General features: G+C 43.9%; 1 protein-coding gene across 8 annotated transcripts in view; it reads right to left on the bottom strand.

The window, feature by feature from the left end:
* The window catches only part of LOC147105264 (neuron navigator 1-like), a 632986-nt gene that overhangs the window by 68243 nt on the left and 543350 nt on the right, over nucleotides 1-21393 (bottom strand). For all 8 annotated transcript variants that reach the window (XR_015081721.1, XM_086011440.1, XM_086011441.1 and 5 more), the window contains 4 exons: nucleotides 20254-20432; nucleotides 13198-13351; nucleotides 10843-10894; nucleotides 3772-3869 (listed from right to left, as the gene is read on the bottom strand). Coding sequence is in view for 7 of the 8 variants with exons in the window: in XM_086011440.1 (XP_085867566.1) it covers nucleotides 3772-3869; nucleotides 10843-10894; nucleotides 13198-13351; nucleotides 20254-20432 (483 nt within the window). In the remaining variant the exon portion in view is untranslated. The remainder of the gene's footprint in view (nucleotides 1-3771; nucleotides 3870-10842; nucleotides 10895-13197; nucleotides 13352-20253; nucleotides 20433-21393) is intronic.

Here is a 21393-nt window from a genome sequence, read left to right as displayed (position 1 = left end):
GTGGGATGCTGCAATGCTGAAAGCTTTGTCCAGCGTAAGATCCTTTTCCTCCAGCAGTCGCTTCTGGGTTCCTTCTCTTAGGAGCCCACACACAAACTTATCTCTCAGTGCGTCTGCTAGTCCTGTTCCGAACTGGCAGTACTTTGATAACTTGCGCAGTTCTGTTAGGAATTCAGCGTTGCTTTCTTCTTTAAGTTGAATTCTTTTGTAGAATTTAAATCGTTCCGCTATCAGCAGCGGTGTGGGGTTTAAATGCTCTTGCAGGATAATAACAATATCCGCGAAACTCTTCCCTACCGGTTTGTCTGGGGTTACCAGGTTCCTTAATAACCCGTACGTCTTCGCACCCTTCGAGTTTAATAGGGTTAGTACTTTCTTATCATCCGGTACATCATTCGTTGTACAGTAAACTTCAATGCGTTCCACATAAGTGGCCCAATCTTCCACATCGTTATCAAAAGCAGTGATGTTGCCCGTTTTTGGCATCCTTGCTGAGTTTCTCCTTTCCCTTCGGATATTATTTAATATGATGACTTTTTATTTTATTTTATTTTTTTAATTTAAGATGGCGGCTTTTCTCGCGCTTGTCTTCTTCCCCCGCCGACTCAAGATGGCGATTCCCGCGCTGTTGCCGTCCACGCCTCCCAGCGGTCCTTTATTTTCCTTGCACTGCTGCTCTTGTTGCCCCGCCGCTCCCGCGGTCCTTGTGGTCATAAACGCTTTTCTGGCTGCTGCGCGTCTCTGCCCCGATTGCAGTCCGGCCCCTGACACCGGCTGCGGTTGTGTTCTCTGCCCTTTTCGTCGTTTTCCCTCCCCTTCTCCCACTGACAACTCAGCCGACTTCCCCCCCGTGCCGCTCGATCGGGCTTACCCGCCGCTGTCGTAGAAGGGATGTTCACTGATGTTTGACTTCGTGGCCAGAACCCAACCCGGGTTCCCGATGGCCTCCCGTGCGATGCAGTGCTCAGCAGGATGTTGAGGGCGGATGCCCTTTTTCGACGCCCGTTTCTGAGGACGAAGCTTCCTTGGATGCAAAACTGCCGCTAGGTAAGATCAGACTCGTCGCCACTGTTGAGTCTGTGTCTACAAGTGCAGTTATACTGAATAACAGGACACAGACTACAGAAGTAAGTAAACAGGTCTTTAGTGATTGAGGGTCAGGGCGGAACTGAGGTACACTTTGCTCCACAGGGTTTATATACCGGTGTGGTCACCACCGGTACTACAATGTACAGGAGCCATTGAAAAGTAGTCCATCCCTTAAGGTATCCTCTTAAGGTAGTACAGGTTACATACACTACACAGCCCTCTGCTGACCCCCTCTCTCTTGTGGAGCATCAGGTTGTGTCATTGAGGAGAAGGCTGCTGTTGTGGTTGCTGCTGCTGTAGCTGGTGTTGTTGGTGGTGGTGCTCATCTTGGTCCGATTCCGAGGACCAAGTTGAGGCAGTGTAAGCGGCACCCATGCTGATGTTGTAGATGGCAGGTCAAGTAGTGATTAGAGGGCCGATCCCTCAATGTTCTAATACTGACTAGCAATGTGCTGAGAGTGGCTTCTGAGGTTAGAGAAATGACCTGCAAACTCCAGAAACCTAAATCTGTACATAAAATGGAGTCAGCAACAGCCTTTTCTTAAGGTGTAGGGTGTGTCTATTTATCTGATCTTCCCAGCTGTCAATTAACGCATTCGCACAATGGCCACTGAGCTTCCGCCTCCCCTTCACAGGCGAGGTTCCCGAGCTGCGTGCTTCCTGTGTTCATGCCGTTAAATTCAGAAGCTGCAGTTAAAAACCCTCTTAAGGGTCTGATAACAAGCAGTTAATGAGTTGAATTAGGCCGCCCGCCTCTGCCGATTGGGTCTGTGGTGCGCTGGAAAAAGCACCCGAGTTAAAGGTGCGAGGAAGAAGGATAACGGCAGGTTCCCAACGCGCTGCCTATTTCTGAAATTTTCACAGCCGACCCGCCTCCAAACCCGCACACAGCAACAGGAAATTTCCGGCCATAGTCTTACTTTGTAATAATCTCACATGAGGACTGTCAACTGCGTAACTTGTTCAAGAAGTTCTTAATAGTTTTATTCTGGTGAAACTGTGTCACGCTGTTTCACCTTTCACTTTTCATTGCAATGAAGCAAAACTGTAATAAGGCCTCTTGAGATTAGTTGAAAAAAAAGCTTGTGTGTTGCTTTCACCCAATTCAATTTTCTATTTTAGTGTGACTAGCCCAGTGTGAAAATGATACAAGGGTAGGTCCAAACAAGGCAAATCAAAATATTTTCTTAATAATGAGAAATTAAGATCTATGGAGGAGCAAAGGGATTTGGGTGTCCATATACTCAAATCACTAAAAGTTAGTGCGCCGGTACAAAAATTAATCAGAAAGGATAATGGAATGTTGGCCGTTATCTCATGGGGCTGTAATGCAAAGAGGAGGAAGCTATGCTTCTGCTGTACAGAGCTTTGCTCAGACCCCATGTGGAGTACTTGTTCAGTTTTGGGCACAGCACCCCAGGAAGGATATTTTGGCATTACAGTGTAGATTCGCCAGAATTATATCAGGGCTTAAAAGGATTAAATTATGAGGACGGGTTGTATAAATGTGGTTTACTCTGTCTCTCCCCTTGGTCCCTTCTTCATCTTCTCTAGCAGCGCTCATCTCCATTACTCCTGCCAGCAAATTTAGCTCCTGCTGTAACAGCTAATCAATCAGCTGATCTACTGGCTTCTCTATGTACTTGCCTCCAACTGCAGCTACTGACTCCGCCAGAGACCCAAGAGATGCCAACCACCTCCTCCCACCTAAAGAGGTGAGCACTAAAGGCATTAAATAGATAAGCCCTGCACTGCAAGCACTTTTAAGACCAGTGATGCAGAGACAGCTGGTGGGATCACTGCAGGTGAGTGCATATTACACATTGCTGTCATTTCTGTAGCTGGAGGGACAGTAGTTCCTGTCAGGGAGCTCTTTTTCCAGCTATCTTGAATCTGTGGTCAGGTGTGGTGGGAAAGTTATGAGCTGATCAGATCAGATCAGCCTACCGTTCAGCTACTGTAATGCCAGCTAATCTTGCTGGCAAAAGGACCATAGTCAGAAAAAAATAAAAACATTCTGCTACCCCTAATTGCCATTGATCTCCCATCATACATCAAAATCCTTGTGGAAAATGGAGAATACAGAAGAATGGATAATCAAGGTTCTGCTTTAAATAACACATACAAATTGAAACATGGGGCAATGATTTTTTTTGTCCATTCCTTTCTTTTTCTGCCAATATTTTCCCCATATCCCCATTGTTCTCTGAAGGTATTAACTGGGGTACAGTTCCCCAGATGCTGGTCACCCTACACTACCCAAGTGGCAATACTTCATGCAGGGGCGAAGACCGTAGGGTAATTTTTCCCAAATCTTCGCCCAGCACCAGCATGCATGGAAATATTGCCACGGCGATTTTCTGATACGTGGCGAGTATTGGAAAACTATTTGGGCACAAGGGTCACGTCACGACAGCTGAGCCGGATTCTGCCCTCATCGGACATCAGCACGTGTGCACTTGCGGATAGCAATTGGGAGCAGGAACATTAGCTGATTTTCCCCTCCTTAACACAAGAGTACAGAGTCAACAGTAGTGCTCTCACTGCCACCTGTAATGCATTCAGCTACTTCAGCACAGGACTAGGGATCATAACCAAAGATCATCCTGTCTGTATGATTCAGCTATTCATGGTCATTATATTGGAGATTCCAAATTATGTCTATATTAATATGCATCTTACTTCATTACAAATCTGCTCTTCAGTCAGAAGGACCACAATTCTAACATTTCTTTCTTCCTTCAGGGAGGAACTGGTCACCCCATCCATTGGGGATACATCTGAATCAGAAACAGAAAAAAATATTACCACAAACCTGAATTTAACTAATGGGACCATATCTGTACCATAATTTTCATGCAACACCAATTATGTATCTTATTCATAAGTAGGGATATTCTTGCCATAGAAGGATAACAGTCACTAAAACCAGAAAAAACTAATTTCTTAAACTAGACTGAAATTGTCCATAACTGGTTGCCTTAATAAAAAATTCACACTCCATCATGAATTAAGATAACTAGGTATGTTATGCTGTGTTTTATTTGATATTGAAAATTCAGATAACTTTAAGTGTTAAAATACAATTTTACTGGACTGCTAACACAAGGAAGCAGACATAGACTGTGGAGTAAAAGTTCACAACGAGCAATAGGACAGGGACAAATCTTTTCTCTCTCATTTATGCTGACACAAACACTGACAATAAGCTTAAGTGTGCATTTGTTGTTCTATAATGCATTGTGCGACAATGGAGGTGAAATGCCTCTCTTTGCTATTTTAATTATAAGGAGTAGATGTGTAAATAAAGTGAATTATACATACATCTACTTTTTTTGCTAAAATCAGCAAAGAAAATAATTTCACTCCCTCTGTAACTAAATGCAAATTTAGACTCACTTCCACACACACATACTATTGTCACCAGCTCCATTACTCAGCACCAGGAAATGTTGGGCCATTTTGCTTTGCACTGTTATCCCTTACATGTATTTAATGAGATAGAATTGTGTGTGTAAAGAAAAATAAAAGTACAACATACAAAGAAAACAACATAGTGACCACTCCATCAAAACCAGCATTTTACAGAGTTCTCGGTAAAAGGCATTTGTCACGCCACTAAAAATAGGAGGTTTAGTTGGTGCCACAAATAGCAGTGAAACACACCAAATTTAAATGGAATGCCCTGTCTATTTTGCAGAAATGCCAATTTTCACCAACCCTGTATACTTATTTTGGACTGTGCTCGATCCATTTGCACCAAAGCATCGATCACAATTTATTAGCACTGTAGTAAATATAGAATCACGTCAACTGTGGTTATGATTATAGATAGAGTCACAGAATGTTACAGCACAGAGCTCCATCAAGTAAGTGTTGGTACTTTTCTCCATATGAGCCACCTTGCCTAATCCCAATCTGTTACTCAGGCCCCATACCTTTTACTGGGTGTGATAAGAGCTCTGTAGTGTTGCACAAATCAATGTCCACTCTAAATGATTTTTGATACATAAAACCAGAACAATACCATGAAATGTTGCTGCATCAGCATTTACAGAAAGGCGAGTTTCCATATCCAAAAACCCCAAAACAAATGGTTTCATTTGTAACATTAGGTGATTCACATATAAATTAAGATGTCTTAGCTATACCCTTCATATTCCTAACAGCAAACACTTAAACATTCAGCAAGTTTACATTTGAATGGTTGAGGGGGGGGGGACAGAATTGCTTATACAAATTAAATCCTAGAAGCAGATTTTTGTCTTTATTGCCTGAGCATAAAGCATAGCCTGGGATCAGCACAAAGAGGAAAATCGGCTGGGGAGGATAGCATGGCTATAACAGAGGCTGCAGAATCTTCCATCCATTCATTTAATTGGGAGGAATATCAGGCAGGCTCTGTTGTGGGTGTGCAATCCTGTTCATCTGTATTTCTCTCTGTGCTCCACCAAAGTAATACTTTGCATCCAAATAATAAAGACAAAAATCTAACCCTTACTGCAAATATTTATCAGTGTACATTTTATACTAAAGCCTTTTATTTCAAGTTTAAACTAAAATCTTTTTATATACGTATGCATATACATTATTGATAGCGTTAAAAATGTTTTTGCTCTTGCTGACTGATTCTGTCATTACTGGGATTCGTTTGAGCCTGATGTTTATATGTACAAGGTATTCCAATGTTGATACCTTTATGCTTTCTTCGATTTTATTTTGTTCTTTTGCCTTTGATTACCATTTCTTTCTCTTCTATTTTTTGCCTTCTTATGTTTGATTTTACACTTTTTTAATATTCATCTCTATCTGAAATTTGTTTTATTCTAGTAATTGTCATTCACTACTGACCTGAGAGTGGCAAAACTCAAGTGCAAGATGCAGCTGACAAGGCCGGAGTTTAATCATTGGCTGCGCTTGCCTGCTCCTTGGATCTGCCTCCCAACAGGGAGTTTTTCACAAGCATGTGCAAGTCCACCCGGTGGCTATTTTTAATGCTATGAGAGTATGGGTAGCGTTGGGCTGGATTTTACCAGCCCTGAGGAGGCGGAGTTGGAGGCAGGACTGCTGGGAAAATCAAAAAGAATGGGAGCGGGTCCTGAACCAGCTCCCAACCCGCCTCCAACCAATCTTCCCGGGGGTCGGGTCCCCAATTTGCACAGGGACCCGATTCCTAGTGGCAGGAAGAGGAATATAGCCACTTAACTGCCTGTTAACAGGTAGTTAACAGGCAGTTAAGGGGCTTTTTCCCATTTTGAGACTTCTGCTGCAGGCTTTCAGACATTGGGGAACCCCGCCAGGGTAAGTGAGGCCTGCTGTGGGTCTGTTGTAATGTTTGTGTATAGATGACAGCTGCAGGAGTGGTGTAAAAGATGCAATGGGACACTGGTGAGTATCAGATGTAAGGATATGTTGGGAAAGTCATTTTTAATGTGTTTAGATTTTTCTGTAGGTGACAAGCTTTGAAGTGTTTGTGTGGCCTCACATCATTAGGAGAAGTGACAGATCGCTTCTGTACCCTCACCTGCAGCTGACATCTGTTTTATCCTAAGGAGAGTGTCATTGGAGAGCCTGGGCGCAAGGGCTCACGTTTGTACAGTGATTGTCAGTGTTTGACAGCACCTCAATGCTGTCAAACACTGTCAAATCATCTGTCAAAAACAAATGTTTCATGTCCCTTTAAGAAAATCGGCAGATGAAGCATCATCAACCGAAGTCATCTGACACCGGCTTGCCCTTAATTGGCCAGCAAGGCCGCAGGGCAGGCTTAACAAGGCCAATCAGGGGAAAATAGCATCTGTACGTTGGACGTTGCTGGGGGCGGGACTAGAACCCGGAAGGCAGCAGTTCTGCCCCCAACTCATCTCGGTAAGTAAAATCCAGCCCATTGTCCCCTTTCCAATAACATTACATTAATTTGGTATTGAATATTTTTAGTCAGGAGACCCAAGTATCCTGAACACTTTTAAACATGACTGGACTGGATTATACTCCACCTGTATCAAAGCAACTTTCTAGAGGAGGTCTCAAATCACTTGGATTTATTGGACCTGGGAGTCAGATTGTGACCCGACTCATCAGTTATACTGCCATTTTCACCTTAATGCATACCAAAACCACTTTGCATTAATGTGAAAATGGTAATGTAATAACAGCTTTAGTCAGGCTGCAATCCACTATGAGTTAGTGAAGCCCTGCAGAATTTTGTTATAAATATCTCTCTAAAAAAAAGTAGTTTGCTTTGAATTTTTCCATTTTTAGGCCATCTACCAACACACAGTAATTTCGAGTCGGGACCTACAGACCTGCATTGTGGGTTACTCTATTCCTAGCATCTCACTGGCCAACCAACAGGAAGCAGAATTGAAGCATAAAAAGTCAGCCAAGATCGGGCCAGGTGTAATGGTAGCTGTTCCCTCTAGTGACTGAGAAGTTGTGAAATGACACAATTCCTACATAGCAACAGTAAACATAAGAACACAAGAATTTGGTGCAGGAGTAGGCCATACGGCCCTTCAAGCCTTCTTCGCCATTCAATAAGATCATGGCTGATGTTCGACCTCAAGTCCACTTTCCCACCCGATCCCCATATCCTCCGATATTCCTAGAGTCCAAAAATCTATCTATCTCAGCGACCCAGCATCTACAGCCATTTCAGGTAGAGTAAATGCACTTCAAAGAAATCAATTCTGTGTATGAAGTACTTTGGGCCATCCGGAGAGATTTGATAAAGAACGATATGAATGCAACTTCTTTCTCCTCTTTCTCTCTTCAACTGAGATAACAAATGCCCTGTGGATGAAACATTAAACTGAAGCCAAATCCACTTGTTACATGTGGACAGTAGAGTTATAGGGCTCGATTTTCCAAGCCCCGAGGAGGCGGGCATGGAGGCGGGACAGCACGTGAAATTGGGGGCGGGTGGCAAACCCGCCCCCATGCCCTTTTGCCAGGAGGCGGGAGGATGTGCAGCTTCGGGTCCCGTCTCCTGGATGCGGGAAAGGCTTTTAATCCTTTTAACTGCCTGTTAACAGGTAGTTAACGGGCAGAAAAGGGGATTAGTGCCATTTTACCTTCACGGGTGAAGGCTTCCCAACCTCGGAGAATCCCGCCGGGTTGGAGGAGATGTGGAGGAGGTCGGAGGCGGTCGGAGGCACCTGGAAGTAAGGTGTAGAGGTGAGTGATGGGTGCAAGTGTGGAGTGGTAAGTATGCAAGGTGAGTGATAAGTTTAAAAAAGTGTTCACTTAACTTTTTTTTACTTCTGTAACCTTTAGCCGTGCTGGGTCGGGAGAGCAGACATCCACCTTGTCAATTTCAGGTAATTTTTGATGGACCCTCCGATCCATCTGACATCTGAAATTTACTTTTTTACAATGATTTTTTAGTCCTCACCACAAAAACGAATCAAATTCAAGAGAATGTCAGTGTTTGACAGCTTCACAGAGCTGTCAAACGCTGTAATTTCTTCTTTGAAGAAGTCTTGACAGATAGCACATCTGACATTGACGTGATCTGTCAGTGACTTCTTCCCTAATTGGCTTGCTGAGCCCGCAGGGCAGGCTTAACAAGCTCAATCAGGGGAAAATTCATCTGAATGGTCAGGCGAGGATGGAGGCGGGACATTGACACGACAAGCAGCAGTCCCGCCTCCAAGTCACCTCCATTGACAAAATCCAGCCCATAGAGTTATACAACACAGAAGGAGGCCCTTCGGCCCATCGTGTCCATGCTGGCCATCAAGCCCTCTCTATTCTAATCCCATTTTCCAGCACTTGGTCCGTAGCCTTGTATGCTATGGCATTTCAAGTGCTCATCTAAATGCTTCTTGAATGTTGTGAGGGTTCCTGCCTCTACCACCCTTTCAGGCAGTGAGTTCCAGATTCCAACCACCCTCTGGGTGAAAAAGTTTTTCCTCATATCCCCTCAGCTTGAAACTATGCCTCCTGGTTATTGACCCCTCTACTAAGGGGAAAAGTTCCTTTCTATCTACCCTATCTATGCCCCGCATAATTTTGTACACCTCAATCAGGTCCCCCCTCAGTCTTCTCTGCTCTAAAGAAAACAACCCCAGCCTGTCCAGTCTCTCTTCATAGCTGAAGCGCTCCAGCCCAGGCAACATCCTGGTGAATCTCCTCTGCACCCTCTCCAATGCAATCACATCCTTCCTATAGTGTGGCAACCAGAACTGCACACAGTATTCCAGCTGTGGCCTAACCAGCATTTTGTACAGCTCCATCATAACCTCCCTGCTCTTATATTCTATGCCTCGGCTAATGAAGGTAAGTATCCCATATCTACCTGTCCTGCTGCCTTCAGGGATCTATGTACATGCACACCAAGGTCCCTCTGATCCTCTGTCCTTCCTAGGGTCCTACCATTCATTGTGTATTCCCTTGCCTTGTTCGTCCTCCCAAAATGCATCACCTCACACTTTTCAGGGTTAAAATTCCATTTGCCACTGTTCTGCCCATCTAACCATTGTCCTGTAGCCTGAGGCTTCCCTCCTCGCTATTTACCACTCCACTAATTTTTGTGTCATCTGCGAACTTACTGATCATACCTCCTACATTCATAAAAGGGGAGATTTTCCAGGGTCCACACACAGGATCGTCTAGGCAGTCAATATTGGAGAATTGGGTGGGTCAGTGTACAGGCCTGTGAAGGAATTCACCCAATTTTCCTCCATGAATTCAAATGGAGGATTTGGTGGGTTCCTTTACAGGTGTGTGCTCAGACCAATTCAATGTTCCGATATATGCTGTGTCCAGGTGATCCCGTGCACCTGGGTCTCGACCTAGGAAAATCTTCCCTTATACATTTCATTGCATTATTCAAAGAAGTGCAGAATAATAACATAAAAAATAGGAGCAGGAGTAGGCCATTTGGCCCTTCGAGTCTGCTCCGCCATTCAATAAGATCATGGCTGATCTTCTACCTCATCTCCACTTTCCTGCACTATTCCCATAATATTCAAAAATCTATCGATCTGTCTTGAATATACTCAATGACTGAGCCTCTACAGCCCTCTGGGGTAGAGAATTCCAAAGATTCCGCACTCTCCGAGTGAAGAAATTTCTCCCCATCTCAGTCCTAAATAGCTCCCATATGTGCCTGCATAGCAACAATTACTGCACTTCAAATTAATTCAATGCATGAAGCACTTTGAGATATGATAAGATGCTATGCAAATATTGAGATTCCCAAATAACAGGTAATTGTGGGACTTGAATGTTAAGTAAAGTGATTGAGCACTTGAACCATATCAGGTTCCCATCAGTGTCTGATGTCAGATTTCATGCAGACTGATTAACCATGAGTAAGTTAAGTGGGAGACCAAATAAAAAGAGAGGCCAAGCAGAAGTGACAGTAATAGGAGATAGGGGGACAACAACTGCCGGTTGTGGAGGAGGGAGAGATGGGGAAAGAGCTTTCAGCTCTGCGAGTTAAGTTCACATAACATGCCAGATGTGATGAAGACCTTGATATGAAATTAGTTCTGCCAATCTTAATAATATACTAGTCAACCAAATTCCCCTTGTAGGACAGTAGATTTCAGAGGCTTTTCTGTTTTGTGTATCAAAAATCTTTTCAAGACAAACATATGAGAATGCAGTACAAAGTGTATTTATCATTACCTTGGTCAACAGAATCTGTAAGACTTAGACTGAATGAGTGTGCTAAGGTGAGCCCTAATGATCGCCGAGGAGAGGAAGTGGCTGACGATAAAGTTACAGCCTGCGGAGCTCCAGTACCTGTATCTGCTTTGAGACGGTCATTTTCCTGTTTTAATGCTTCAATTTCCACCTACAAAAAAAAGAGAACAGTAATTTAATAAACACCTTTGCTTCTGATTTTGTGATTACAGGCAAAGTATCTAATTCATAGCAAAAACAGACAACATCACTGAAGTTTCTACCAATATCATTTTGATACGGTTTTTATATTTTTAATACTTTAATTAGAAATTATTCTTTGTTTGCAACAAACATCCAGTTGGCTACGTGCAGCCTCATATTTTACAGAAAAAATGTATTCAGATGCTGTTAAATTATTTTAAAAAAATCTACACTATCATCTCACAAAATCTAAGCTCAAAACTGTTATGAAGTAATGGAGGATTTTGTAATGAAATGTTGCACAAATGAAAGATTACATCAATCTTTGAGAAAGCCACCTGGGTAGATTTACCGTCTTTGCTGCCTGGGCGGTGATCTGACAGAGTAGAACGCCCCGACCACTGTAGAACCTGCCTGCTTTTCAATCCACTGAAATTATTGGAGTGGAAATCAGGCGGGTTTTGTAACGGGGAGGCAATCCGCTCCACCAGGTTACCACCCAAATGGTAAAGATGAAAATCTACCGCACTTAGCTATTCTGATCACGCTGTTTAGTTGTGGTCACATAATTATGAACATAAAGATCAGTCCTGAACCGGTTATGTTCTGCTTGAACAGCAAATAAATCCTTTGAAATTTTGGTTCACAAAATATAACAGAGGAAAAATGGCAGGAACAGAAAATTCCCAGCCACAGTTACAACTTTGAAAAATAAAAAGCCAATACAAGCAGTGATTCTGGTTTCAAGCATATTACTCATATTATTAGAGCAAGAGAAAAAGAGGCTTTACACATTAGTCAGATTCTAAATTTCATGGCTACAGCAAAATCAGTATAATGAGATTGTCATATTTCAGCTTAATTCTTATTTTGTGTAAAAATAAGAAACTCCATGGCTCTTTATATTAGTTTAATTGTACTTCAAAATGTCATTGAGTGTGTGGCCAGCGGCGTAATAACGTACAAGAGAAACTGGATGTAACTTTGTGAAAATAATTCTCTGCACAGCAAGTTCTCGATTCCATCTGGACTGTCAGGCACTGAATGAAGGAGAAGTGTTTCTTCATAGGAGGGAGGAAAAGAAAAACCAGAGAGCAATCTGATCTTGGCCACCCTTGCAATGCTCCCAGTGATCACTTGGAAGGGACTGCATGCATCTGCCCAACTGTTCGCTCAGCTGAGAAGCTGTGTGTGGTAGATAAGAGGTCTAAAAATAGCTTTTGGATGTGGGGATGAATGCAGTTATTGTTTTAGATGGATTTTTCTGTGAACCAACCTTCGGGATATGCTGAAGGTGGGAGGCTGGATACCTTGCGGCATGTTTGTATAAATTATTATTTTTTAACTGCATACATTACTTAAGGAAAAATAGGACCTTATCGTGAATATTCCTTTAGAAATATTGTAATTTCTCATTACTGGCAGTGTCTCAATCTGGCAATTATTTCTGACATATTCACTAGAAAAACATGTTTAAAACCACATTTATCATCTAATAATGCACAGTGCATTACCATCTGGAACATGTGCAAACTATGATCATTTGATAAGCAATTAAAAAATTTAATTTAGTATTATTTTCAGAAGTACTCTTCAGAAATAGTGAGAATTAAAACTATGTGGGAGTAAAGCTACTATCAGAATTTTACAAATAATTTAGTTTGAATATCACAAAGCCATTTCTTTCAAAGATTTCAAAACAAAGACAATCAATTTCCAGCACACAGGCTTCATTCAAGATATTACTTCAAATGCATGAAAAAGGCTATGACATATCCAAAGAAAATAAGTCAGTCAATGTTGCATAAGTTTGAAAAAGCGAAATTAGAATAATGACATTAACAAAGCGATACAGGCTTTCGAAAACTAAAGACGGCTGAGATATTCACAGATGCTTGGTGTAGAAAATATCAGCATGTCCTTCAAGTCTTGCCAAAAGCAGGTACGTGCTTAACCCCCCATCAAGCAGAGTTACTGCTGTTGTCAGATGCATGCGCCCTTCAGCAAGGCAAACTGTTAGTCAAATGCTAGAAGCTTTCATCTTAAAAATGACAGGCCTGACAATACTATTTAATGCTAATTGGTCTCACACAATATGTTTTTGTTGTTGTTGTTGTAAGTCACAATAGTTATGGAGCAAATTTTGGCCGCTTTTGAATGCGCTTAGTAACCAGACATGCATTAAGATTGACTCAATGAGACAACATTTGCTGGCAAGCAAACTCTCTGCTATTATACAAGTTTTATTTCCATACACAATAGAAAACATACCTGCATATTATGCATGGCTTCTCGTAATTGCTCCAGCTGGTGAGCTGAGCTAAGAGCCTCCAGGCGAATATCCGTTAGTTTCCTTTCCTTATCCCATAACTCACTCCGTAGGCTTGATACCTCCTTCACCTCAGGGTCAGCAGAGTTATAGACCCTGCATTAAAAACATATTCTTATTCTTCTCAGGACTACAAGAGTGCTTTCACACCATGCCAGAAACTCTCCAGTTAGAACTGGTCAGTTTAATTCGAGAGGTGTTATTAATAAAATGCAACACTGTTGGGATCTGTGGGAATAGAACAACTTGCATTTATATAGCGCCTTTAACATAGTAAAACTCCCCAAGGCACTTCACAGGAGCGTAATCAAACAAAAATTTGACACCGAGCCATATAAAGAGAGGCTTGGTCAAAGATGTAGGGTTTAAGGAGCGTCTTAAAGGGAGAGAGAGAGGTAGACAGGTGGAGCAGTTTAGGGAGGGAATTCCAGAACTTGGGGGTTAGGCAGCTGGAGGCAAGGCCGCCAATGGTGGGGCAATGGAAACCAGGGATGTGCAAGAGGCCAAACTTGGAGGAGTGCAGAGATCTTGGAAGAGTTGTAGGGCTGGAGGAGGTTACAAAGATAGGGTGGGGTGAGGCCATGGAGGGATTTGAACACAAGGATGAGAATTTTAAATTTGAGGCATTGCCGGACTGGAAGCCAATATAGTCCAGCGAGCACAGGGGTGATGGGTGAACAGGACTTGGTGCAAGTTAGGATACAGACAGCAGAGTTTTGGATGAGCTGAAGTTTATGGAGGGTGGAAGATAGAAGGCCAGCCAAGAGAGCAGTGGAATCGTAGAGTCTGGAGGTAATAAAGGAATGGACGAGGGTTTCAGCAGCAGATGAGCTCAGGCAGGGGCGGAGACAGGTGATAATATGGAGGTGGAAGTAAGCGGTCTTGGTGATAGAGAGAATATGGGGTTGAAAGCTCAGCTCAGAGTCAAATAGGTTGCTGAGTCTGGTTCAGCCACGGACAGTGGCCAGGGAGGGGGATGGAGTCGGTGGCTAGGGAACGGAGTTTGTGGCAGAGACAGGAGACAATGGGCTGGATTTTCATTGAGGCGGCGGGTAGGAGGCAGGACTACAACTTTCGGGGTTGTAGTCCCGCCTCCATCGAGTTCTAGCCAACCCACATGATTTTGACTTGATTGACCTTGTTGAGCCCACCCAGCGGGCTCAGCAGGCCAATTAAGGGCCACCCGGCAACAGGTGACGTCACAGATTGATATTTCATCTGTCAAGACCTTTTGACAGCTGTTTGAAGCTGTCAAACACTGACAATCTGTACTCCAGGTTAATTCCTTCCTCTCGGGATGATTTAGAGATCTCCCCGGAACAGAAAGCTGAATGCTGCAATTTTTGACAGATCGCGGCCATTCTGCTTTCTGTGCCAGGACTCCTGAGACATGAAGGAAGGAAGGCTGTAAAGTACATGTAAGTAAAACTTCTTTAAACACTTTACACACACCAAACACACTTACCTCTTCACTCATGCACCCATCACTCACCTGAACACCGGACATCTCGAACCCTCCAAGCCCTTCATCCTGACGGCCCGCCTCGCTAACTTGGCGTGGTTTGGAGCTGTCAGGAATCCCACGCTTCACCAATGAAAATAGGGATAGGCTAAAAACTGCCTGTTAACTACCTGTTAACAGGCAGTTAATTGGCCCTAATCCCCTTCCCGCCTCGGGGAGGTGGGTCCCAGTGCAGGTCGGGTACCCGCCTCCTTTGAAACTGGCATGGAGGCGGGATAGGTTCGTGCCCCTCGATTTCGGGATTTAAACCCCCACACGCCTCCAATCCCGCCTCCACGGCCCAATGAAAATCCTGCCCAATGACTTCGGTCTTCCCAATATTTGACTGGAAGAAATTTCTGCTCATTCAGTACTGGATGTCGGACAAGCAACATAACAAATCAGAGACAGTGGAGGGGTTGAGAAAAGTGATGGTGAGGTAGAAGTGGGTGTCGTAAATCTAATAAAATTAATTAAACTTAACTGACCAAATATGTTAAAATGATTACTTTTGCTACATCAGAAATGAACATGACAAAATACAATCTGAGGCGATCTGTATTTGAAGAATAGCTGATCTTTTTTACCTTCGGAGTTTTTCTTATATTAGCAATAAACTCTACAAATACAGCGGATTTAAGACCTACATTTCTTTTTCAAGACTCCTTGCCCCCTCCTCTTCCACATCTATATTATTATCTCCGAAGACATCAGATCAGTTTCCACATTTTTAAATCTTAAACTCTTTAGCCTTGTATTAATAATTAAAGCCTGCATAGTGCTATTTATGATCTAACATGCCAACAAAAGGGTTTTATGACTAGTGGACTAAATTGGAACCTGGATTCAGTGGCTGAGCCTGCACTAATCATGTGTCCTCCCTCTATTTTATTTCAGTACTTTGGAATAATGGAGCACCTACTGGGAATCACCCTGAACCAATCAAGTCTGGTCAAGGAGGAAGCCGGTTTATGGACAACGCGAGTAGTGAAATGAAGCTGGGCTAGATTTCCCTCTGATTGGTGGGCGAGGAGTGATGCAGGACATGTGACTTCTCCTTTAACCTGCCACGTTTTCATCCCAGGGTCCTCATTGGTTATGCAAGGTGGGTTTGAAGCAGTATTACCACGCCTCAAGGTTTCCTGCCACTGGTAGGGAGAGAAATTCAGTATTACACCATTGAAAACGCTGCAGCCAAATAAAGGAGCAGGAGTGGGAAATATGACACACACAGCGGCAGCCACCTTGGGGAGTGTCAGCAGTGGGAAGAGTCCCTGTGGAGGTCCTTTTGGTAGAAGGTAGGACCAGAAGCACAAGACAGGGGGAGATCATGTCCAACAAATTTGATTGAATTTTGAGATGGGGTGACTAGGTGTGTGGATGAGGGTAGTGCAGTTGATGTAGTCTACATGGACTTCAGTAAGGCTTTTGACAAAGTCCTGCATGGGGGACTGGTCAAGAATGTAAGAGCCCATGGGATCCAGGGCAATTTGGCACATTGGATCCAAAATTGGCTTAGTGGCAGGAGGCAGAGGGTGATGGTCGACGGTTGTTTTTGTGACTGGAAGACTGTGTCCAGTGGTGTACCGCAGGGATCGGTGCTGCGTCCTTTGCTGTTTGTAGTGTACATTAATGATTTAGATATGAATGTAGGAGGTATGATCAGTAAGTTCACAGATGACACAAAAATTGGTGGAGTGGTAAATAGCGAGGAGGGAAACCTCAGGCTACAGGACGATATAGATGGGTTGGTCAGATGGGCAAACAGTGGCAAATGGAATTTAACCCTGAAAAGTGTGAGGTGATGAATTTTGGGAGGACTAACAAGGCAAGGGAATACACAATGAACGGTAGGACCCTAGGAAGGACAGAGGAGCCTTGGTGTGCATGTACATAGATCCCTGAAGGCAGCAGGACAGGTAGATAAGGTGGTTAAAAAGGTATATGGGATACTTACATTCTATGCCTCGGCTAATGAAGGCAAGAGCAGGGAGGTTATGATGGAGCTGTACAAAATGCTAGTTTGGCCACAGTTGGAATACTGTGTGCAGTTCTGGTTGCCACACTATAGGAAGGATGTGATTGCATTGGAGAGGGTGCAGAGGAGATTCACCAGGAGGTTCCTGGCCATTGTCGATGGTCTGATAAGAAGGTGCGAGGCAAAAGTGTTTGATTGTGCAGGCTAAGCAAATCTGGCCAAGATGAATGCGTGCCTTGCATCCTGGGCAGCAATGTGCTCGCATGCTGCTGCCGCTGGTTGATGCGCCTCTGCAAGCTGTTCGTTTTCGCTCTCCTCCTCCTCCTCATCTGAGGAGGCTATGTGATGAGCCACTTGTTCCTCAGGCATCTGCAAGCCACGATGCTGTGCCATGTTGTGAAGTGCACAGCAAACCACGACCATTCTGGAGACCCTGGCTGCTGAGTACTGCAGGGCTCCACCTGATCTATCAAGGCATCTGAAGCACATCGATTATGGATCTGGTGAAAATGTGGCTGAAGTTGTAGCTCTCCTCAGCTTCGGTGGATGGGCTCCTCAACTGCGTCATTAGCCACATCTTCAGGAGATAGCCCTTGTCTCCAAGTAGCCATCCGAAAAGTTGGTCTGGCGGACTGAAGAGCGGAGGCACACTAGCCTGGCGCAGGATGAAGGAGTCATGGCAACTGCCAGGGTACTTGGCATAAACATGCAACATTTCCTTCTTGTGGTCACACACCAGCTGTACGTTGAGGGAGTGGAAGGCCTTGTGGTTGATAAAAATACCTGGATTGTGATGGGGTGCCTTAAGGGCCACATGTGTGCAGTCAATGACGCCCTGCACCCTTGGAAAGCCTGCCAGATCATCGAACCCAACCGCACGCGCAGTTACATTGGCTTGATCCTTGGAGAAATTGATGTAATTGTGCGCGATGGCAAAGAGGGCATCGGTTACCTGCGTGATGCAAGTGTGTGCGGCCACCTGGGAGACGCCGCTGATGTCTGCTGCTGATCCCTGGAATGAGCCTGAAGCAAAAAAGTTGAGTGCGGTGGTGACTTTGACGGCCACTGGTAAGGGGTGTCCACCTGCTCCTCTGGGCTCCAGGTCTTGCTGCAGCATTGCGCAGATGTCACCACTACCTCTCGCGAAAGTCAGAGCCTCCTTTGGCACTGCTGCTCAGTCATGTTGAGGTAGCTGATCCTCTGTCTGTCGATCCTGTTTTGGGGGTATCTCCTACGCCGACGTGCTTCCATGCGCTGGTGCCTTCTGGCCTGTGCAGCTTCAGGTGTGTGAGCAGCAGCTTGGAGCTCCTGCTGTTGCTCCTGCAGTTGTTGCTGCTGTTGTTCAGGGTTCTACTGCTGCCGCGGCTGGTCTTCGTCCGAATCTGATGTCCAGGAGGAAAGGAAATAAATGGTTCCCATTCTTCTGGTATATACCTCAGTTGAGGAAGCACTCATTCAAGATGGGGAGAGGGGTTTCCCAGGAGGTCACACTGGAGATGGGTGTCAGGCTCCAAACTTCCACAACAATGAGTATGCCTGCTAAAAGTTCCCCCAGACCTGAGACAACAAAGTTCTGCCACCTGCAAATAATGATTGGTGAAAATTCCTTTTTAATGGTGGAGCTGCAGCTGTTAGTAAGCAATCCACTTGTGATGCGACCAGGATTCACTGGCGTGTTCCAGAGGAGGCGTGCAGCACGTGGGAAAAGTGGGAAAATCAGAAAGGCCGCTCAAAATGGGATTATAGAGGCAAGTAAGTGGTTGTTAAGGGCTTTAAGGGCCTATCCCGCCTCTTGGAGGCAGGATGGAAACGGGGTCAGAAAACTTGCATGTGGGAAAATTGCTCGGAGGCGGGATCTGGCCCGCACGCCATTTTTTGCGATTTTACCACCTCACACGCCTCCAATCCCGCCTCCTCGGGCCTGGCAAAATCGAGCCCTATGACTCTGACATTTGGAGTCTGAGGAAGCTCCATAATAGGGTTGCTCAGGCTGTATGAGAAGGTGGATGCAACCTCCACCACGCCAAGAACTGCCACACGGTGCCTGAACAGCTTCAAAGATTTCACAAGTGTAGTTAAGAGAAGTCAAATCTCTGTTGCCAATCCACATCCTGTATCACTGACAGAGTCTTCACTCACCTCCTTGCCTCACTCACTGTTATTCTGTCAGAACCTGGGTGTCAGGGGAACTTATTTATGCAAAGGGAAATCTCTACCAGCACTCAAGAACCGTCGTTACTCAAAACCACTCTTACCTCACATTGCTTGCAACACATACTTGTGTTAGTCTTCCAGGGTACTTCATTTAAATGATACAATGCACCTCGCATCATCATGGGATGCAGGCGCTCGTATGAGGCAAGTTTTGGAAAATTTGGCACTTATGGAATACTTTCTACCACTTCAGAGCTTCACCAATCTGTTACATATTTAAGGACTAATGAATCCCTTGAATATCTGCAAGAATAATTTGTTCTAATTCAATGCATCCTGCCACAAATATATAGATTTGGGAGTCGAGGAGAACTTGTTTCACCCAGAGGGTGGTGGGGGTCTGGAACTCACTGCCTGAATGGGGGGTAGAGGCAGAAACGTTCCTCACATTTAAAAAGTGCTTGGATGTGCACTTGAAGTGTAGTAACCTACAAGGCTACGGACCAAGAGCTGGGAAGTGGGATTGAGCTGGGTAGCTCTTTTTCAGCCGGTACAGACACTATGGGCTGGATTTTCTCAATGGGTAGCTTTTGGAGGCGGGACTCTCACTTGTCGGGTTTTAGTCCCGCCTCCATCGACTTGTGGCCAACCCACGCTATTTTCCCTTCATTGACCTTGTTAAGCCCGCCCAGGCAGTCAACTGGCACTAATCCCCTTCCCGCCTCGAGGAGGCGGCTCCCAGCACGGGTCGGGTACCCGCCTCCTGGGAAGATGGCATGGAAGCAGGTTGGGTACCCGCCCCCAGATTCGGCCATTTTCCTAGCAGTCCCGCCTCCCCAGGGCTGGCAAAATCGCCCCCTATGGGTCAAAATGCCTCCTTCTGTGCTGTGAATTTCTATGATTAAATAAACATGTAAAACAAACTAAACATTTATCATATTCAGATAAGACAGCCCTGTCTGCCCGCTCACATGGATGTAAAAGATCCCATGGCACTATTCCAAAGTAGAGCAAGGGACTCTTCTCTGGAGTCATGTCCAATACTTATCTCTCAACCAACTTCACTAACACAGATTATCTGGTCATTATCACATTGCTGTTTGTGGGAGCCTGCTGTGCGCAAATTGTCTGCTACATTTCCTACATTACAACAGTGTTAGTGACTACACTTCAAAAGTACTTAATTAGCTATAAAGCACTTTGAGACGTCCTGAGGTCATGAAAGGCGTTATATAAATACAAGTCTTTCTTTTGTTCTTTTCATATTTTCATGACAATTCAACAAATTAATTTTGCATAAAGTCAACTAATAATACGCCTATATGAACAGTTGATAGACAAAACAATATTTAAATCTTTATTTACTCAGTGGATGAAAGCGATGGTTTCATGGAGAGAGATGATGATTCTGCATCTTCACGTTGCACTTTAGGAGATGATGGGACTGAAGAGTCTGGTGTTGCTATCTCTTCAATGTCAGAGTACGAGGATGCTGATTTGGGTGCCTTTTTGAGGGTAAAGGCTTGCTTAAATGAGCTTCTCAGCTGAAAAAGAGTAGATTTTCACAGCATGGTGTAACACTATCAAACATGCAAAGATGACAGCTTGCAACGCAATGGGCTTCATGTCTGCATATGCGCCTTCTGTTTATAGGAAAGATAATCAAAAGAAAAATTATGCAAGTTTGGGAAATGTTTAAAACTCAAAGCTTGAAGTACATTTCTGTGAAGACTTCAAAGCACTTTAAAATGAGGGGCAAGAGCATTTCCTTTAACAAAAAAAAAACTTTGAACATTCCTTTTCCTCTTTTCATTCTTTTCCTGTGCCAGAGTCTTCCTTTAGCCAGGAGGTAGATTGCTCTGGGACATAAAGTCCTCCATAGTGATTTGTTGTGTGCTATACCAGCTGTTTGATAGTGTTGGATTTTTTTTACTTCCCCTGAACCTCATTAAGGAACTCCACCCAGGTATGCAACTGAAATCTGGCAAAGCTCACTTCAAAGGAAGTTGCAGAATATGAACAGATAAGTCTCAAATTTTAAACCCAAGCCTGTAAATAGAAGTCCAATAATCCGCTGCTACTGATGTCAAACTATCCTTGTCCCCACAATTTCATTTGAGTACAAAAAACTACTTTGTTCTACTAAAAATCCTAAGCATTTGCTCTATTCCCTGTAACTACTCAACATGGAAGTAGAAATATCGATTGAGATTTAAAAGGCTCAATTTTTCAACTGGAATCTAGTTCTGTCTATTTGATTCAAATAATTTAAAATTGCAAAAATTATTCCAAAAAAATCATACTAAATAAACATAAATAAAGGAAATTTAACGTATGCTACATCGGAGGGTTAAACAAATCTCAGGTACAAGTTGTAGAATACTTGCTGTCAGATGTAATCCTGTCAGATGTAAAATGGCCAACAACTTTAGTAATATACAACTTTACAAAGGAATACAAACTGGGGTTACATGTGATGATTTTAGGGCTGTCATGACATCAATA

This window comes from Somniosus microcephalus, chromosome 18 (genome assembly GCF_052327205.1).
Source record: "Somniosus microcephalus isolate GS21.2 chromosome 18, FLI_Smic_1.0, whole genome shotgun sequence".
NCBI classification, from domain to species: domain Eukaryota; kingdom Metazoa; phylum Chordata; class Chondrichthyes; order Squaliformes; family Somniosidae; genus Somniosus; species Somniosus microcephalus.
The sequence above is the reverse complement of the archived record's forward strand: the minus strand, read 5'-3'. Positions and strand labels throughout refer to the sequence as shown.